The sequence below is a fragment of the Sphaerodactylus townsendi genome, linkage group LG06 (assembly GCF_021028975.2).
Source record: "Sphaerodactylus townsendi isolate TG3544 linkage group LG06, MPM_Stown_v2.3, whole genome shotgun sequence".
NCBI classification, from domain to species: Eukaryota; Metazoa; Chordata; class Lepidosauria; order Squamata; family Sphaerodactylidae; genus Sphaerodactylus; species Sphaerodactylus townsendi.
Genome location: NC_059430.1, coordinates 6,783,083 through 6,797,282, shown reverse-complemented (window position 1 = coordinate 6,797,282; position 14,200 = coordinate 6,783,083). Strand labels below are relative to the sequence as shown.

At 47.9% G+C, this 14,200-nt stretch overlaps 1 protein-coding gene across 1 annotated transcript in view; it reads left to right on the top strand.

Moving 5' to 3' along the window:
- Nucleotides 1–13,966, top strand: part of LOC125435686 (low affinity vacuolar monovalent cation/H(+) antiporter-like) — a 52,181-nt gene extending 38,215 nt beyond the window's left edge. The window contains exons 14-20 of the mRNA XM_048501983.1: nucleotides 455–492; nucleotides 2,795–2,907; nucleotides 6,404–6,552; nucleotides 8,160–8,254; nucleotides 10,235–10,313; nucleotides 12,693–12,801; nucleotides 13,395–13,966. Coding sequence (XP_048357940.1) covers nucleotides 455–492; nucleotides 2,795–2,907; nucleotides 6,404–6,552; nucleotides 8,160–8,254; nucleotides 10,235–10,313; nucleotides 12,693–12,801; nucleotides 13,395–13,468 — 657 coding nt within the window. The 3' untranslated portion in view covers nucleotides 13,469–13,966. The remainder of the gene's footprint in view (nucleotides 1–454; nucleotides 493–2,794; nucleotides 2,908–6,403; nucleotides 6,553–8,159; nucleotides 8,255–10,234; nucleotides 10,314–12,692; nucleotides 12,802–13,394) is intronic.
- Nucleotides 13,967–14,200: the final 234 nt, after the last annotated feature.

Here is a 14,200-nt window from a genome sequence, read left to right as displayed (position 1 = left end):
AAGATCTCCAGGTGTCACCTGGAGATTGGCAGCCTTAGACCTCAAACCTCTAAATCAGGGGTCTTCAAACTATGGCCCTCCAGATGTTCATGGACTACAATTCCCATCAGCCCCTGCCAGCATGGCCAAGTGGTAGGACTTATGGGAATTGTAGTCTATGAACATTTGGAGGGCCATAGTATGAAGACCCCTGCAATGGAGTCAGCCCCGTCACCAGGTGTGGACGTTGGCGCTTACTCTAACAGAACTCCACGCCCTCTTTTTGGCGTTTGCACCACTCTGAAGCAGAAAGTTTGAAAGGCACTGTTGGTGCAAGCCGGCAGCCGCTGTAGAAGGAAGGGACTCCTTGGCTCTGACTCAGTGCTGATCCGTAGTATCGAACACAGGTTTCCTGGATGCAGAATTTGTAACTCCAGACAGAACGGGATCTGACCCTGATCTTGTTTTTTGGCAGATGGAGAACAACGGCACTTTGTACAACAGTCACGTTCAGTAAGTTTCTCTTGGCTGGGGCTGCGGTGGGGAAACGTCGGGGACTCGCAGGCTCGTGTGTCTGTGTTGCCGATCAGCGGCACCATACCCGAATCTCCTCTTCCTCTCTGTTTTACTTTTCGTGGTCGTGAGCAGCCTCCGACGGGGAGGCAGAGATAAAACCGAGGCCCTTTCAGCAGAAGTCACCCAAATCGTTTGTGAAACGTTTTAAATGCCGCCTTCACCGCAATGTTTGTCCGTATTTGCCCCCTCAAAATGATTCAAGGCTGCCATTATGGGCTTTCCTCCCTTTCTTTTTGAGTTATTTGTTGAATTGATGCTTCAGCAGCAGCGGCGTAGTGGCTAAGAGCAGTGGCTAAGAGCAGGGGCACTCTGATCTGGAGGAACCGGGTTTGATTCCCAGCTCTGCCGCTTGAGTTGTGGAGGCTTATCTGGGGAATTCAGGTTAGCCTGGGCACTCCCACACACGCCAGCTGGGTGACCTTGGGCTAGTCACAGCTTCTCGGAGCTCTCTCAGCCCCACCCACCTCACAGGGTGTTTGTTGGGAGGGGGGAAGGGCAAGGAGATTGTCAGCCCCTTTGAGTCTCCTACAAGGAGAGAAAGGGGGGATATAAATCCAAACTCCTCCTCCTCCTCCTCCTCCTTCTATAAGATGGAACTGTTTCACTAGGCCTACATTTGAGGACAGCGACAGGTACATTTCCATCTTAGCTGGCCACCCGTCCCTCCTCCTCCTCCTCCTCTTCTTCTTCTCCTTCTCCTTCTCCTTCTCCTTCTCCTTTTTCTCCTTCTTCCCCTTCTCCTTCTTCTTCTTCTTCTCCTTCTTCTCCTCCTCCTCCTTCTTTTTCTTCTTTTTCTTTTTCTTCTCCTTCTTTTTCTTCTCCTTCTCCTTCTCCTTCTTCTCCTTCTTTTTCTTTTTCTTCTTTTTCTTTTTCTTCTCCTTCTCCTTCTCTTTCTTCTCTTTCTTCTTTTTCTTCTTCTCCTTCTTCTCCTTCTTCTCCTCCTCCTTCTTCTCCTCCTCCTCCTCCTTCTAGTTCTTTTTCTTTTTCTTCTCCTTCTTCGCGTTCTCCTTCTCCTTCTCTTTCTTCTTCTCCTTCTCCTTCTCCTTCTTTTTCTTTTTCTTTTTCTTTTTCTTTTTCTTCTTCTCCTTCTCCTTCTCCGTCTCCTTCTCCTTCTCCTTATTCTTCTTTTTCTTTTTCTTCTTCTTCTTCTTCTCCTCCATCTCCTTCTTCTTCTCCTTCTCCTTCTTCTCCTTCTCCTCCTCCTCCTCCTCCTCCTTCTTCTTCTTCTTCTTCTTCTCCTCCTCCTCCTCCTCCTCCTTCTTCTTCTCCTTCTTCTCCTTCTCCTTCTTCTTCTTCTTCTTCTTCTTCTTCTTCTCCTCCTCCTCCTCCTTCTTCTTCTTTTTCTTTTTCTTCTCCTTCTTCGCGTTCTCCTTCTCCTTCTTCTTCAGCGCTTCTTGCTGTGATTCTCCGCAGCTCGTATGATTGATGCTTTGGAGGTTTGCCCCCCCCCCCCAATGAAAAACACACAGATATGGTGAAAATAAACAGGCGAGGGGAAGCTCAGCTATGCCATAAAATAGCACCAAGGCCGAAATTCAGGGACAGCACAGAGGCGTGGGAAACGTAGAAATAGATCACACAGCAAGTAAAAAACGTGTTGCAAACGTTTCAGGCCACAGGATTGTTTTAAAAGGGGATTCATTTAAAACGTTTTGAGGCTGGAAATAAAACTTTTTCAGAACGGAAGGGGATAAAACAGTGCGGAACTCCACGGAGGAAACGTTACGTAGTAGTGGTCTATAATTCCCGAAGCCTAAAGAAAGCCCAAAATATTCTGAGAGACCCGTCTCCTCCAGCACACTCTCTTTTTGAACCGCTACCATCCGGCAGACGATGCAGGTCTATCAAAACGAGGACAAAGAGGCTGAGAGACAGCTTCTACTCTAGAGCTGTGGCTATGCTGAACTCCGTGACTTCGTGTTGATGTGTTTGGGGCTGTGTAGGGATGGGTGGAGGAAGGGGAAAGTGAGGATGGGGTATGAGTCTGGAATTGTGTGCATCGAGGAACGCTGCTGTAAATTTCGTTGTGCGTGCACAATGACAATAAAATGCTTATGCTTATGCTTATGAGCCACAGTTGCTGAATCCCTTTGATTGGCAGTCGACCACTGTCTTTGTGGCTTCATTGTGGCATTCAGCTGGCGATTCTGGGGGACCAGATGCAGGAAGGGGCGGGCCATTGGTCTGGGCTTGTATGGTTCAGATGTGTGAATTGTAATCTTTGCTCTACGTGCGGTAGGCCCCTGGTATACACCGTGTCGATCCTGCTCCCCGTGGCGTATATCATTGGACTTCTCTTCACGCTGAAGACCCACTCCCACATCTATGACATCCACATCAGCGATTGCCACAGTAAGTGTGTGCCCCCCCCCCATTCCATGGGTCCCCAAGACCATCGGCGTTTATCCCTGGGATCCATGGGTCTTTAATATCATCAAGACCCCCTTCCTTTCAGGAGGACTGAGTTTAAGTGAGATGCCGATCTTGTGAAATAACGACTGCTTTTATCCTATTTATAGATGATTTTATATATGATTTTATGTTGTACACCGCCCAGAGCCCTTCGACGATGGGGCGGAATACCAAATTTAATAAATAACAACAACAGTAACAACAATAACAACAACAACAACAATAATAATAATATTGATCTTGTTTGCTGTGTATAACTGTTTTTGTATCAATAAAATAATAACAATAACAATAATAATATTGATCTTGTTTGCTGTGTATAACTGTTTTTGTATCAATAAAATGATGATGATGATGGTGGTGATGGTGATGGTGATGGTGATGGTGATGATGATAAAAAAGTTCTTAGGCAGGGCTGGTTGGGGAACGGGACAGAATGGGGAATTAGGGTCTGTCAAGAAGATGGGGGGAATGTCATTCCCAGGAGTGGGGGTTTTGAGGGTCTCTGTGTCGGCTCAGCAACTGCTCTCCTGCCGCGAGTGTGTCTGGGGTCCTTGTAGATTTCTCCTTCAGACGTTGGGAAAGAGTGGTGGACTCTAGTCTGGAGAACCGGGTTTGAGTCTCCATTTCTCCACATTAGTGGCGGGCTCTTATCTGGTGAACTGGGTTTGCTCCTCCACGTGAAGCCTGCTAGGTGACCTTGGGCCAGTCACGGTTCTCTCGGAACTCTCTCGGCCCCACCTCACAAGGTGCCTATTGTGGAGAGAGGAAGAGGAAGGAGTTTGGAAGATCCTTAGAGTCTCCTTACAGGAGAGGAAGGCAGAGTATAAATCCAAGCTCCTTTTCCTCCTCGTCTTCTTCTTTCTCATCTCCTGTATTTTGTCCTCACAACAACCCTAGTCTGACAGCCAAGGTCACCCTGCGAACTCCCGCGGTGTGAGAGGGGAGTCAAATGTGGGTCTCTCGCATCCTAGTCTGACATTCTAATCCAGGGGTCTGCAACCTGCGGCTCTGCAGATGTTCATGGACTACAAATCCCATGGCCAATTGGCTGTGCTGGCAGGGGCTGATGGGATTTGTAGTCCATGAACCTAAGAACATAAGAACTAGCCTGCTGGATCAGACCAGAGTCCATCTAGCCCAGCACTCTGCTACTCGCAGTGGCCCACCAGGTGCCTTTGGGAGCCCACCTGCAGGAGGTGAAACCAATGGCCTTCTGCTGCTGCTGCTGCTCCTGAGCACCTGGTCTGCTCAGGCATTTGCAACCTCAGATCAAGGAGGATCAAGATTGGTAGCCATAGATCGACTTCTCCTCCATAAATCTGTCCAAGCCCTTTTAAAGCTATCCAGGTGAGTGGCCGTCACCCCCTCCTGCGGCAGCATATTCCAAACACCAGTGGCGTTCCTGCCTAGGGACAGGGGGTACTCTATGTCCCCGGGCGCCCCCCATTTGGTCACGTGGGGGGGCGCCAACATTTCAGGGTCGTTTGTGTGTTTTTACATTTTTAAAGTGTTTTTTCACGTTCCGGCCTGCAGGGGGTGCAATTTTAAGGCTAGCGGCACATAATTTTCAGGGTACCATCCAGAGACTGTCCTGATGATACCACCCAAATTTGGTGATGTTTGGTTCAGGGGAAGCAAAGTTATGGACACCCAAATGGGGTGCCCCCATCCCCATTGTTTTCAATGGGAGCTAACAGGAGATGGGGGCTACCCATTTGAGGGACCATAACTTTGGTCCCCCTGAACATAACTTCACCAAACTTGGGTGGCATCATAAGAATAGTTAACAGATGATACCCTGAAAATTTGGTGTCACTAGCTTTAAAAATACACCCCTTCCAGGCACCCCAAGAAATTTGCCCAAGATTCTTTGTTTTGCAGTGACTTTGCTCCATTGTAGCCAATGGGGAATTTCTGAGTGTGTAGGCAGGCTGCACATTTTTGAAGATAGAGGCACCAGACTTTCAGGGTGGCTCCAGGAGGGCCTCCTGGTAATAGCATCCAGGTTTGGAGACCTTTGCTTCTGGGGGTTCAATTTTATGGGCTCCCAAAAGGCTTATTTTGTTTCCCCGCTCCTGCACATGAAAGCCTGTGGGCTGAGTGCTCTCAGAACTCTCTCAACTCCCCCCCACCCACCCAGAAGCAAAGCTCACCAAGATTGGATGCTATTACTCAAGGCCTCTTGGAGCCACCTTGAAAGTCTGGCGCCTCTATCTTAAAAAATGTGCAGCCTGCCTCAGAAATTCCTCATTAGCTACAATGGAGCAAAGTCACTTCAAAACAAAGAATCTTGGGCAAATTTCTTGGGGTGCCTGGAAGGGATGTATTTTTAAAGATAGTGACACCAAAATTTCAGGGTATCATCTGGTAACTATTCTTATGATGCCACCCAAGTTTGGTGAAGTTATGTTCAGGGGGACCAAAGTTATGGTCCCTCAAATGGGTAGCCCCCATCTCCTGTTAGCTCCCATTGAAAACAGTGGGGATGGGGGTATTCCATTTGGGTGTCCATAACTTTGCTGCCCCTGAACCAAACACCGCCAAACTCGGGTGGTATCATCAGGGCAGTCTCTGGATGATGCCCTGAAATCATGGTGCTGCTAGCTTTAAAAATGCGCTCCCTTCAGGCTGAAAAAACACCAAAAATACTCCCCAAAAGCCCAAATACCTTGCATTCACATTTGTTCATTTTGGGCAGGACATAATTGGACAATTTTTGTCTGAATGTGCCCAAATTTGCCCAGATTCCAGCCGAATCTGCTATTTGTTTCATCTGGATCTCCAACCCTCAAAAGTGATGCTGTTTCAGGGTGGGGGAGAATCCACCCCCAAACAGCATCACTTTCAATTTTGTTTTAACCGGGGACCCCAGATTCTCCCTTTAAGGTAGATTTTAAAAAAGAATCTGAGCTCCCTAGTTTAAACACCATTGAAAGTGGATTCCACTGGAAGTGTTTTGTGAGAGATGATGCTGACATTTGTTTGGTAAATGTTTTGTTGGGGGTGATTTGTGAGAGATTTACATGCTTAATACCCACTTGCACTGGCTTGGAGTTGTCTCTCAGCCTAACAACCTACCTCATAGGGTTGTTGTGATTAGGAAATTAGGAAAAGAGTTGGTGGGGAGAGAGCCATGTATGTTTTGATGGGAGTGGGAGGTGATTTGTGAGCTGGTACAAAAAAATCATTGTTTGGTCATGGTGGGGGAGGGTGGCCGCCCATACGCCGGGTGTGGGGGGGCGCCAAACTCAGGTTTTGTCCCCGGGCGCCAGTTTGCCTAGGTATGCCCCTGCCAAACACCAATCACACGTTGCGTGAAGAAGTGTTTCCTTTTATTAGTCCATGAACATCTGCAGAGCCGCAGGTTGCAGACCCCTGTAACCACTTGGCCATGCTGTCTATCTACCCAACGCCACCTCTCTGTTCTCTCTAGTGCCCAGCCGTGGCCACCATCCGGTGGTCCACTGGTCCCGCTTCAGGGCCTTGGTGATCCTCCTGGTGTCCACTATTTGCATGTCGGCCTGCGCTGACCTGGCCACGGAGCACATCAGCCCGATCCTAAGCAGCTCAACAATATCGCTGGTAAGCAGGGGAGCAAGAAACGATGTCCATCCCAGCGTGGGAAATAACAGGGCTGTTCTCTGCATGAACCTTGCAGAGAACCAGAGGTGGGATCCAGCAGGTTCTCACAGGTTCCCGAGAGTAGGTTACTAATTATTTGTGTGTGCCGAGAGGGGGTTACTAATGGGTGATTTTGCCACGTGATTTTTGCCTTAGTGACGCCCCTCCTCTCAGCAGTAGCGCGCACAACTTGGAGCAGTCTAGCAGGAGGCGCACCGGCGTGCGTGGCAGCCTGCGCCTGCGTGCATTCGTTTCCCGCCCAAGGACCGGCGCAGCAGCTGCGTCCTTGCCACAGCCCCGCCCAGGAATGCCCTGCCCCCGGAATGCCCAGCCACGCCCCCGGAATGCCCCGCCCAGCCCCACTGGCGCTACGCCACAGTTTGAATCCCACAACCATGGGAACCTGTTATTAAAATGTTTAGATCCCACCACTGCAGAGAACCAATTCCGTCCGGTTGCGAGGGGTCCGTCTCGCTAGCTGAGAGTCTATCTAGCATCCTCCAGGACTTCCACTTAAAAGTGTCAGGCTGCAGAACTGGAGCTTTTTAAGAAGAGGCTGTGAGTCAGGCTAGAAGAGGGACCCCCAAACATTTTGAGCCCATGAGCCCCTTTGGAAGCCTGACACGCCGCCACAAAATGGCCGCCCCAGGAAGCAAGCCCAGCCCGCAAAATGGCCACCGCAGCTTCCCTTCAGTGAAGAGTTTTGTGCCGGCAGCAGCTGCCAAAGTAATATTTTTTTAAAATCTGCACCGCCAATGGGGTAAAAGCCAACAGACAGTTGGCGGGCACCAGGAAATGTTGGCGGGCACCGTGTAGCCCAGTGGTGGCGAACCTTTGGCACGCGTGCCAGAGGTGGCACTCAGAGCCCTCTCTGTGGGCACGTGCAAACAGAGTGCCCCCTCTTCCTGGCCTGCTGGGCTTGATTATTAGCATTAAACCTAAGACCTAGTTTTGGGGAAGTAGTGTAGGTAACCCTGTTAAGGGCTGTTAAACTAAAGCGCAATCCTTTACCTGGGATTAAGCTCGGTTGCTGGAAATGGGGCTTGATTCTGACTAAACCCTCCTAGGGTCGTGATTCACCCGTTGGAAGAGTTGCATGGTTGCTTCAAAGCAAAGCCACCAACTACCACCAAGCTTACTCCCGAGTCACGCACACCTCGGAGCCAACCGTTTTTTCTAAACGAAAACCTCAGTATCCGGGTTAAATTACCAGGTTGGCGCTTTGCGATAAATAAGTGGGTTTTGGGTGGCAGTTTGGGCACTTGGTCTCGAAAAGGCTCGCCATTGCTGGTGTAGCCCATTGGCGGCACATTGACAGCTAGAGAGAACAGAATCTGATGCAGCATAAAATGGCTTCTCACGAGTGTCCGTGCGGCGTAGAGGTTAGGATCTCAGCCTAGGATACAGGAAACGCTCTAGCGATGGGGCGGCTGCTGAGAGCACGGGGGGTTTTGGGCTGGCCTGGGTGTGGAGAGAGGAAGAGAAAGGAATTTGGAAGACCCTTAGAGTCTCCTTACAGGAGAGAAAGGCAGAGTATAAATCTAAGCTCCTCTTCCTCTTCTTGTCAGTATTTCATCGCAGCAACGGTGCTGGCTATGGTGCCGGAGATTCCTGAGATCGTCAACGGGATCCAGTTTGCCTTGCAGAACAATCTCAGTTTGAGGTGGGTCCGTCCAAAGCTTCCTTCCCATGAAGGTGCAAACACTGCTGGCTTCTGGGGTTCCCGCCTTTCCTCTTGGGGTGTTTTAATGCTGGGTGCCGCCAATGTTGTATTGTACGCTGTATTTTAATGGGTTTTAATTTATGGTTAATGGAGCTTATATTATTATTTATATTTGTATTGTTTATGTGCTCCACCTGTTTTTTTAATTATTATTATTATGTTGTGCACCGCCCAGAGCCCTTTGGGGGAGGGGCGGAATATAAAATTAATAATAAACAAACAAACAAATAAATAAGGGTTGGGGAGAGGCTGCAGCGTTTGGGACTCTTTAGGTTTAGAGAGGAGACGTCTGAAGGGGGATATGATTGAAGTCCATAAAATTATGCCTGGGGTAGAAAATGTGGACAGAGAGACATTTTTCTCTCTTTCTCACAATACTAGAACCAGGGGGGCATTCATTGAAAATGCTGGGGGGAGGAATTAGGACTAATACAAGGAAACACTTCTTCACGCAATGTGTGATTTGTGTTTGGAATCTGCTGCCACTGGAGGTGGTGATGGCCACTCACCTGGATAGCTTTAAAGGGGGCTTGGATAGATTTATGGAGGAGAAGTCTATCTATGGCTACCAATCTTGATCCTCCTTGATCTCTGATTGCAAATGCCTTAGCAGACCAGGTGCTCGGGAGCAGCAGCAGCAGCAGAAGGCCATTGCTTTCACCTCCTGCATGTGAGCTCCCAAAGGCACCTGGTGGGCCACTGCGAGTAGCAGAATGCTGGACTAGATGGACTCTGGTCTGATCCAGCTGGCTTGTTCTTATGTTCTTATGAAGCAAAGAGGGTCAGAAGGGGAAACATGAAGTGGCATTCAAACAAAAACACGCCAGGAGGCCCTGTTTGTGCCCTTGGGGATTCGTTAGGTCTCGGACCTTGAATCAGTAAATGGACTCTATGTTGTTGATTACCAACATTTATTGGAAGGCAACAAAGCGTCCAGCTTGTTAAACCAGTTCTGCCGAACCTCTATCCAAGAGTTGGTCCCCCCTCCTGTCTTCCAAAGAATGTGAGAAAGAGCTATTTCAGAGCTTAGGCGCCCCCAGGTCAGTGACAGATGGAGATAAAGCCACCTGGCCTCCCGCCCCCACAGAGCAACAGAAACGTCCCGTTTCCCATGTCAGGGGTAAGCCTAGTTATCGACTCAGCGTGTGAAGCCATAAAATAAAGATCAAGGAAAGAATGTCCCATTACAGCAGTGGAAACATATACCAGGCTGGTTACATATATCTTGTAGTGATTATATTGAAGCAGGAATGCATCTCAGTCAATTAGCCGAGGAGTTTGACATAGTGTAGGTCAGACCTGGGCATTATATGGCCCGCGGGCCACATCCGGCCCCCCGGATGACCCTGACTGGCCCCCCTGCCGTGCTGGGGAGTGAGGCGCCTTTGAAAGCCCCGCAGAAGCCAGTGGCCTTGGCTGCCAGCTTCTGCGGGGCTTTCAAAAACAGCTCGCCCCCCTGCCTTTTGGCCCGGCCCTCCACAATATTTTCTGTTTCTTATGCGGCCCCATGGAAAAAATAATTGCCCACCCCTGGTGTAGGTGAAATTATCTGGCATTGGGTGTGCTCAGACCAGTTGGTGAGCATCTATTTACTTCTTCAAGCCCTCCAAAGATTTCCAAACACATGGAAAAATTATAGTAAGATGGGCACAACACCCTTGTCAGAAGTTGGGAGATTTTCCATGTCACGGTTGAGGAAGGCAAAGTTCCGGCCTCCTGTGATTTGCTACGACCCCCTGAAGAATTTGCGGGAGGGCTTGGGGTTCAAACTGGGGGCGTCTCGATTGCTAGACTCTTGGTTGCTAGACTGTACTGCCGGTTGTGCGGCACGTTTACTGCTGTTCTTGTGCACTTAGTTTTTAAAAGCGAGCTGCACAGCTCCCGACGATTCTGGCGAACGGCTTTCCTTTTGTCTTCTAGCATTGAAATCGGGAGCTGCATCGCCGTCCAGGTGTGCATGTTACAGATTCCAATCCTGATACTTTTCACCGTCTTCTATGTAAGTATTGAACTCCCTTCCCACCCCTGCACACTCCCTTCCCCTCCCCCCTCCTCCCTGATCTTCAGTGGCCTGTTCTGCGATGTTCTCTGTCTTGTGATCATGTGAACAACCCAAGAATTAATAAGAACATAAGAATGAGGCTGCTGGATCAGACCAGAGTCCATCTAGTCCACCTACTCACAGTGGCCCTCCAGGTGCCTTTGGGAGCTCACATGCAGGAGGTGAAAGCAATGGCCTGCTGCTGCTGCTGCTCCTGAGCACCTGGTCTGCTAAGGCATTTGCAATCTCAGATCAAGGAGGATCAAGATGGGTAGCCATAGATCGACTTCTCCTCCATAAATCTGTCCAAGCCCCTTTTAAAGCTGTCCAGGTTAGTGGCCATCACCACCTCCTGTGGCAGCATATTCCAAACACCAATCACACGTTGCGTGAAGAAGTGTTTCCTTTTATTAGTCCTAATTCTTCCCCCAAAAGTCAGCATTCTGTGCTGAAGACAGCCACTCTCGAGAACCACACACAACAATTTCAATTTCAATCCGTTGGCATTCGATTTATACCATCAGTGTATTGTAGTGAAGAGTGAAGAGTCTAGTCACTAGATGGCCACTGGATCTAAATCCAAGTGTTTGTACCTCATTCATTGTCTGATGCGAAAGCAAGATCCTGAATCTGATATAAGAACATAAGAACGAGCCTGCTGGATCAGACCAGAGTCCATCTAGTCCAGCACTCTGCTACTCGCAGTGGCCCACCAGGTGCCTTTGGGAGCTCACGTGCAGGAGGTGAAAGCAATGGCCTTCTGCTGCTGCTGCTCCCGAGCACCTGGTCTGCTAAGGCATTTGCAATCTCAGATCAAGGAGAATCAAGATTGGTAGCCATAGATCAACTTCTCCATCAATCTGTCCAAACCCCTTTTAAAGCTATCCAGGTGAGTGGCCATCACCACCTCCTGTGGCAGCACATTCCAAACACCAATCACACGTTGCGTGAAGAAGTCTTTCCTTTTATTCGTCCTAATTCTTCCCCCCAGCATTTTCAACGAATGCCCCCTGGTTCTAGTATTTGCCCCCTGGTTCTAGTATTAAGACCTGCAAATGGTTAAAGATGGGGAGCATGTGGGTGCATTTTGGAAGTTCTTTCCATAGATTGGGAATTACCAAATCATATGCCTTGAAACATTAAACGCTCTTTTGGGAGAGGGAAATCCATAAGGAGGCTGCCCATTGCATCTGGCAGGGGCTGATGGGAATTGTAGTCCATGAACATCTGGAGCACCATAATATGACTACCCGATTTGTACCTTTAATGAGGACTCAAACTGGGCTTACGTTGTTCCCCTCACAACAGCCTTGTGAGGTAGGTTAGGCTGTGGACCTCTGACTGACCTGAATGAAGCCCCCTGTGAGTTTCTATGGGTGAGGGGGCATTTATTATTTATTGGTTAGATGTGTGTGTGTGTGTGTGTGTGTGTGTGTGTGTGTGTGTGTGTGTGTGTGTGTGTGTGTGTGTGTGCACGCATGCATGCATGCATATGTGTATATATATGTGTATGTGTATGTATATACACATATGTATATGTGTATGTATGTGTGTATGTATGTGTATATATGTGTGTGTGTATGTGTGTGTATATATATGTATATGTATATATGTATGTATGTGTATATATGTGTGTGTGTGTATATGTGTGTATATGTGTGTGTGTGTATGTGCGTCCATGCATGCATATGTGTATATATATATGTGTATGTGTATGTATATATATGTAAATATGTGAATGTGTATGTATGTGTATATATGTGTGTGTGTTTGTGTGTATATGTGTGTGTATATGTGTGTGTATATATATATGTGTGTGTATATGCATGTATATATATGTGTGTATATGTGTGTGTGTATATATGTGTGTGTATGTATATATATGTATATGTATGTATGTATGCATGCATGCATGCATGCATATGTGTATATATATGTGTATGTATATGTATATATGTGTGTATATATGTATGTGTGTATATGTGTATATATATGTGTGTGTATATATGTGTGTATATGTGTGTGTATGTATGTATGTATATGTGTGTGTGTATATATGTATGCATGCATATGTGTATATATATGTGTGTGTGTGTATGTGTATATATACACACACACACACACACACACACACATGTATATGTATGTGTATGTATATATGTGTATGTGTGAATGTGTGTGTATATATATATGTGTGTATATATATGTGTGTGTGTATGTGTGTGTATATATATGTGTGTGTATTTATATATTTATTTATTTATTAAACCTGGGTCTCCCCAACACTCTAACCATGCCATGCCAGCACTTCTAAATTTTCATTTCCCCTGTTTGCAGCATACAGACTTCGTCCTGGTCTTCAGCGACCTCCACGTCTATGCCAGCATGTTCAGTGTGGTCCTGATGAACTACATCTTTATGGATGGCAAGTGCGACTACTTCCAAGGTAACAGAGCCGTGCCTTCCATATGTGCGACACCTGTCTTGACAACACTACATGCGAAAGGGATCCGGGAGTCTTAGTAGAACACAAACTGCACATGAGTCAGCAGTGTGATGCGGCAGCCAAGAAAGCCAATGCGATAAGAGTATAGTGTCTAGATCAAGGGAAGTAATTGAACCTCTCTATTCTGCATTGGTCAGACCTCACCTACAGTACTGTGTTCAGTTCTGGGCACTGCAGTTCAGGGAGAATATTGACAAGCTGGAACGGGTCCGCAGGAGGGCAACCAAAATGATAAAAGGTCTGGAATCCACCTGTGGTTTTGGAAATTCCTGGAGATTTGGGGCTGTTTGAGGGGAAATGGGAGCTCCATGGGCTGTGATGTCATTCTAGGACTTCAGTTTCTCATAAACTCTGTGGTATACCACAGAGCTTGCCCTTCAAAGTTGCCTTTCCTCCAGTTGCAGTTCTGGCCTTCTCTCTTGCTGTGCTGTGCCATTCCTTACACTCCATCACTCAGTCCTCTTCCCGCTGAGAGTGAGCGGGACTCGAACCCTTGTCTCAACGCCTGCATGTTCTTTGCTCTCTCCTTGCAGGGACGGTGCTGGTGATGGTCTACTTCATCCTCCTGGCGGTGTACTTCTTCTCTCCCTCACCTGCGGGATGCTGAACTGGAACTCAGGGGGGGCTTCGTGGTCCCCACCCTCTTTGGGAAGCCAACCCTTCCCATTGTAAGCAGTTATCCTTCCAAGGATTTCTGTCACGGACTCGGCTCAGGCCTGGTTTTTAGAAGCAGCAGGATGAAGGAACGCCCCCTGCAGCCGTCTTGCTCCCTCCAACTCTGTATTTCTCTCTGTATGTCAGTATTTTAAATGCAAAGGAGGGCTCGGGACCGAGAAACAGCCCTGGGACATTTCTCCAGCCCCAAGATGGAACCTGCATAACGGAAAAGCAAAGCTCTTCTTCTGACCGCCGAAGGTTCCAGAGGCCCATGAAAACTCCCTCTTGATATTTTTAGGACTGATATGTAGCACTATGCTAACAAAAACTACCTCACGCTCTTGGGGGACTGACAGAGACTTCTAAGGGAAAGTCTTGATATTTTCTGCACTGTAAGGGATGCTGTTCGATGTGTCTTTTTGCAGTTTGCCATTAAAAAACATTTTGTACTGACCTTGCAGGGTTGGTGTGTGCGCTGCTATGAGAATCCCTTTTGCAAAGATGCGGAAGAAAACAGAAAGCTGGCTTTCCTCGTGATGCATTTTGGCAGGATAGTTTACGATCTTTGATCTTTAAAAACAAAAAGATCTTGGAATATGTACTAAAAGAATCACCGTGTGCTCTGCCTGTGTCAAATTACCCCAAGCGCTTTTTGAAAAGCATTCAACGGGATTGCTGCTAG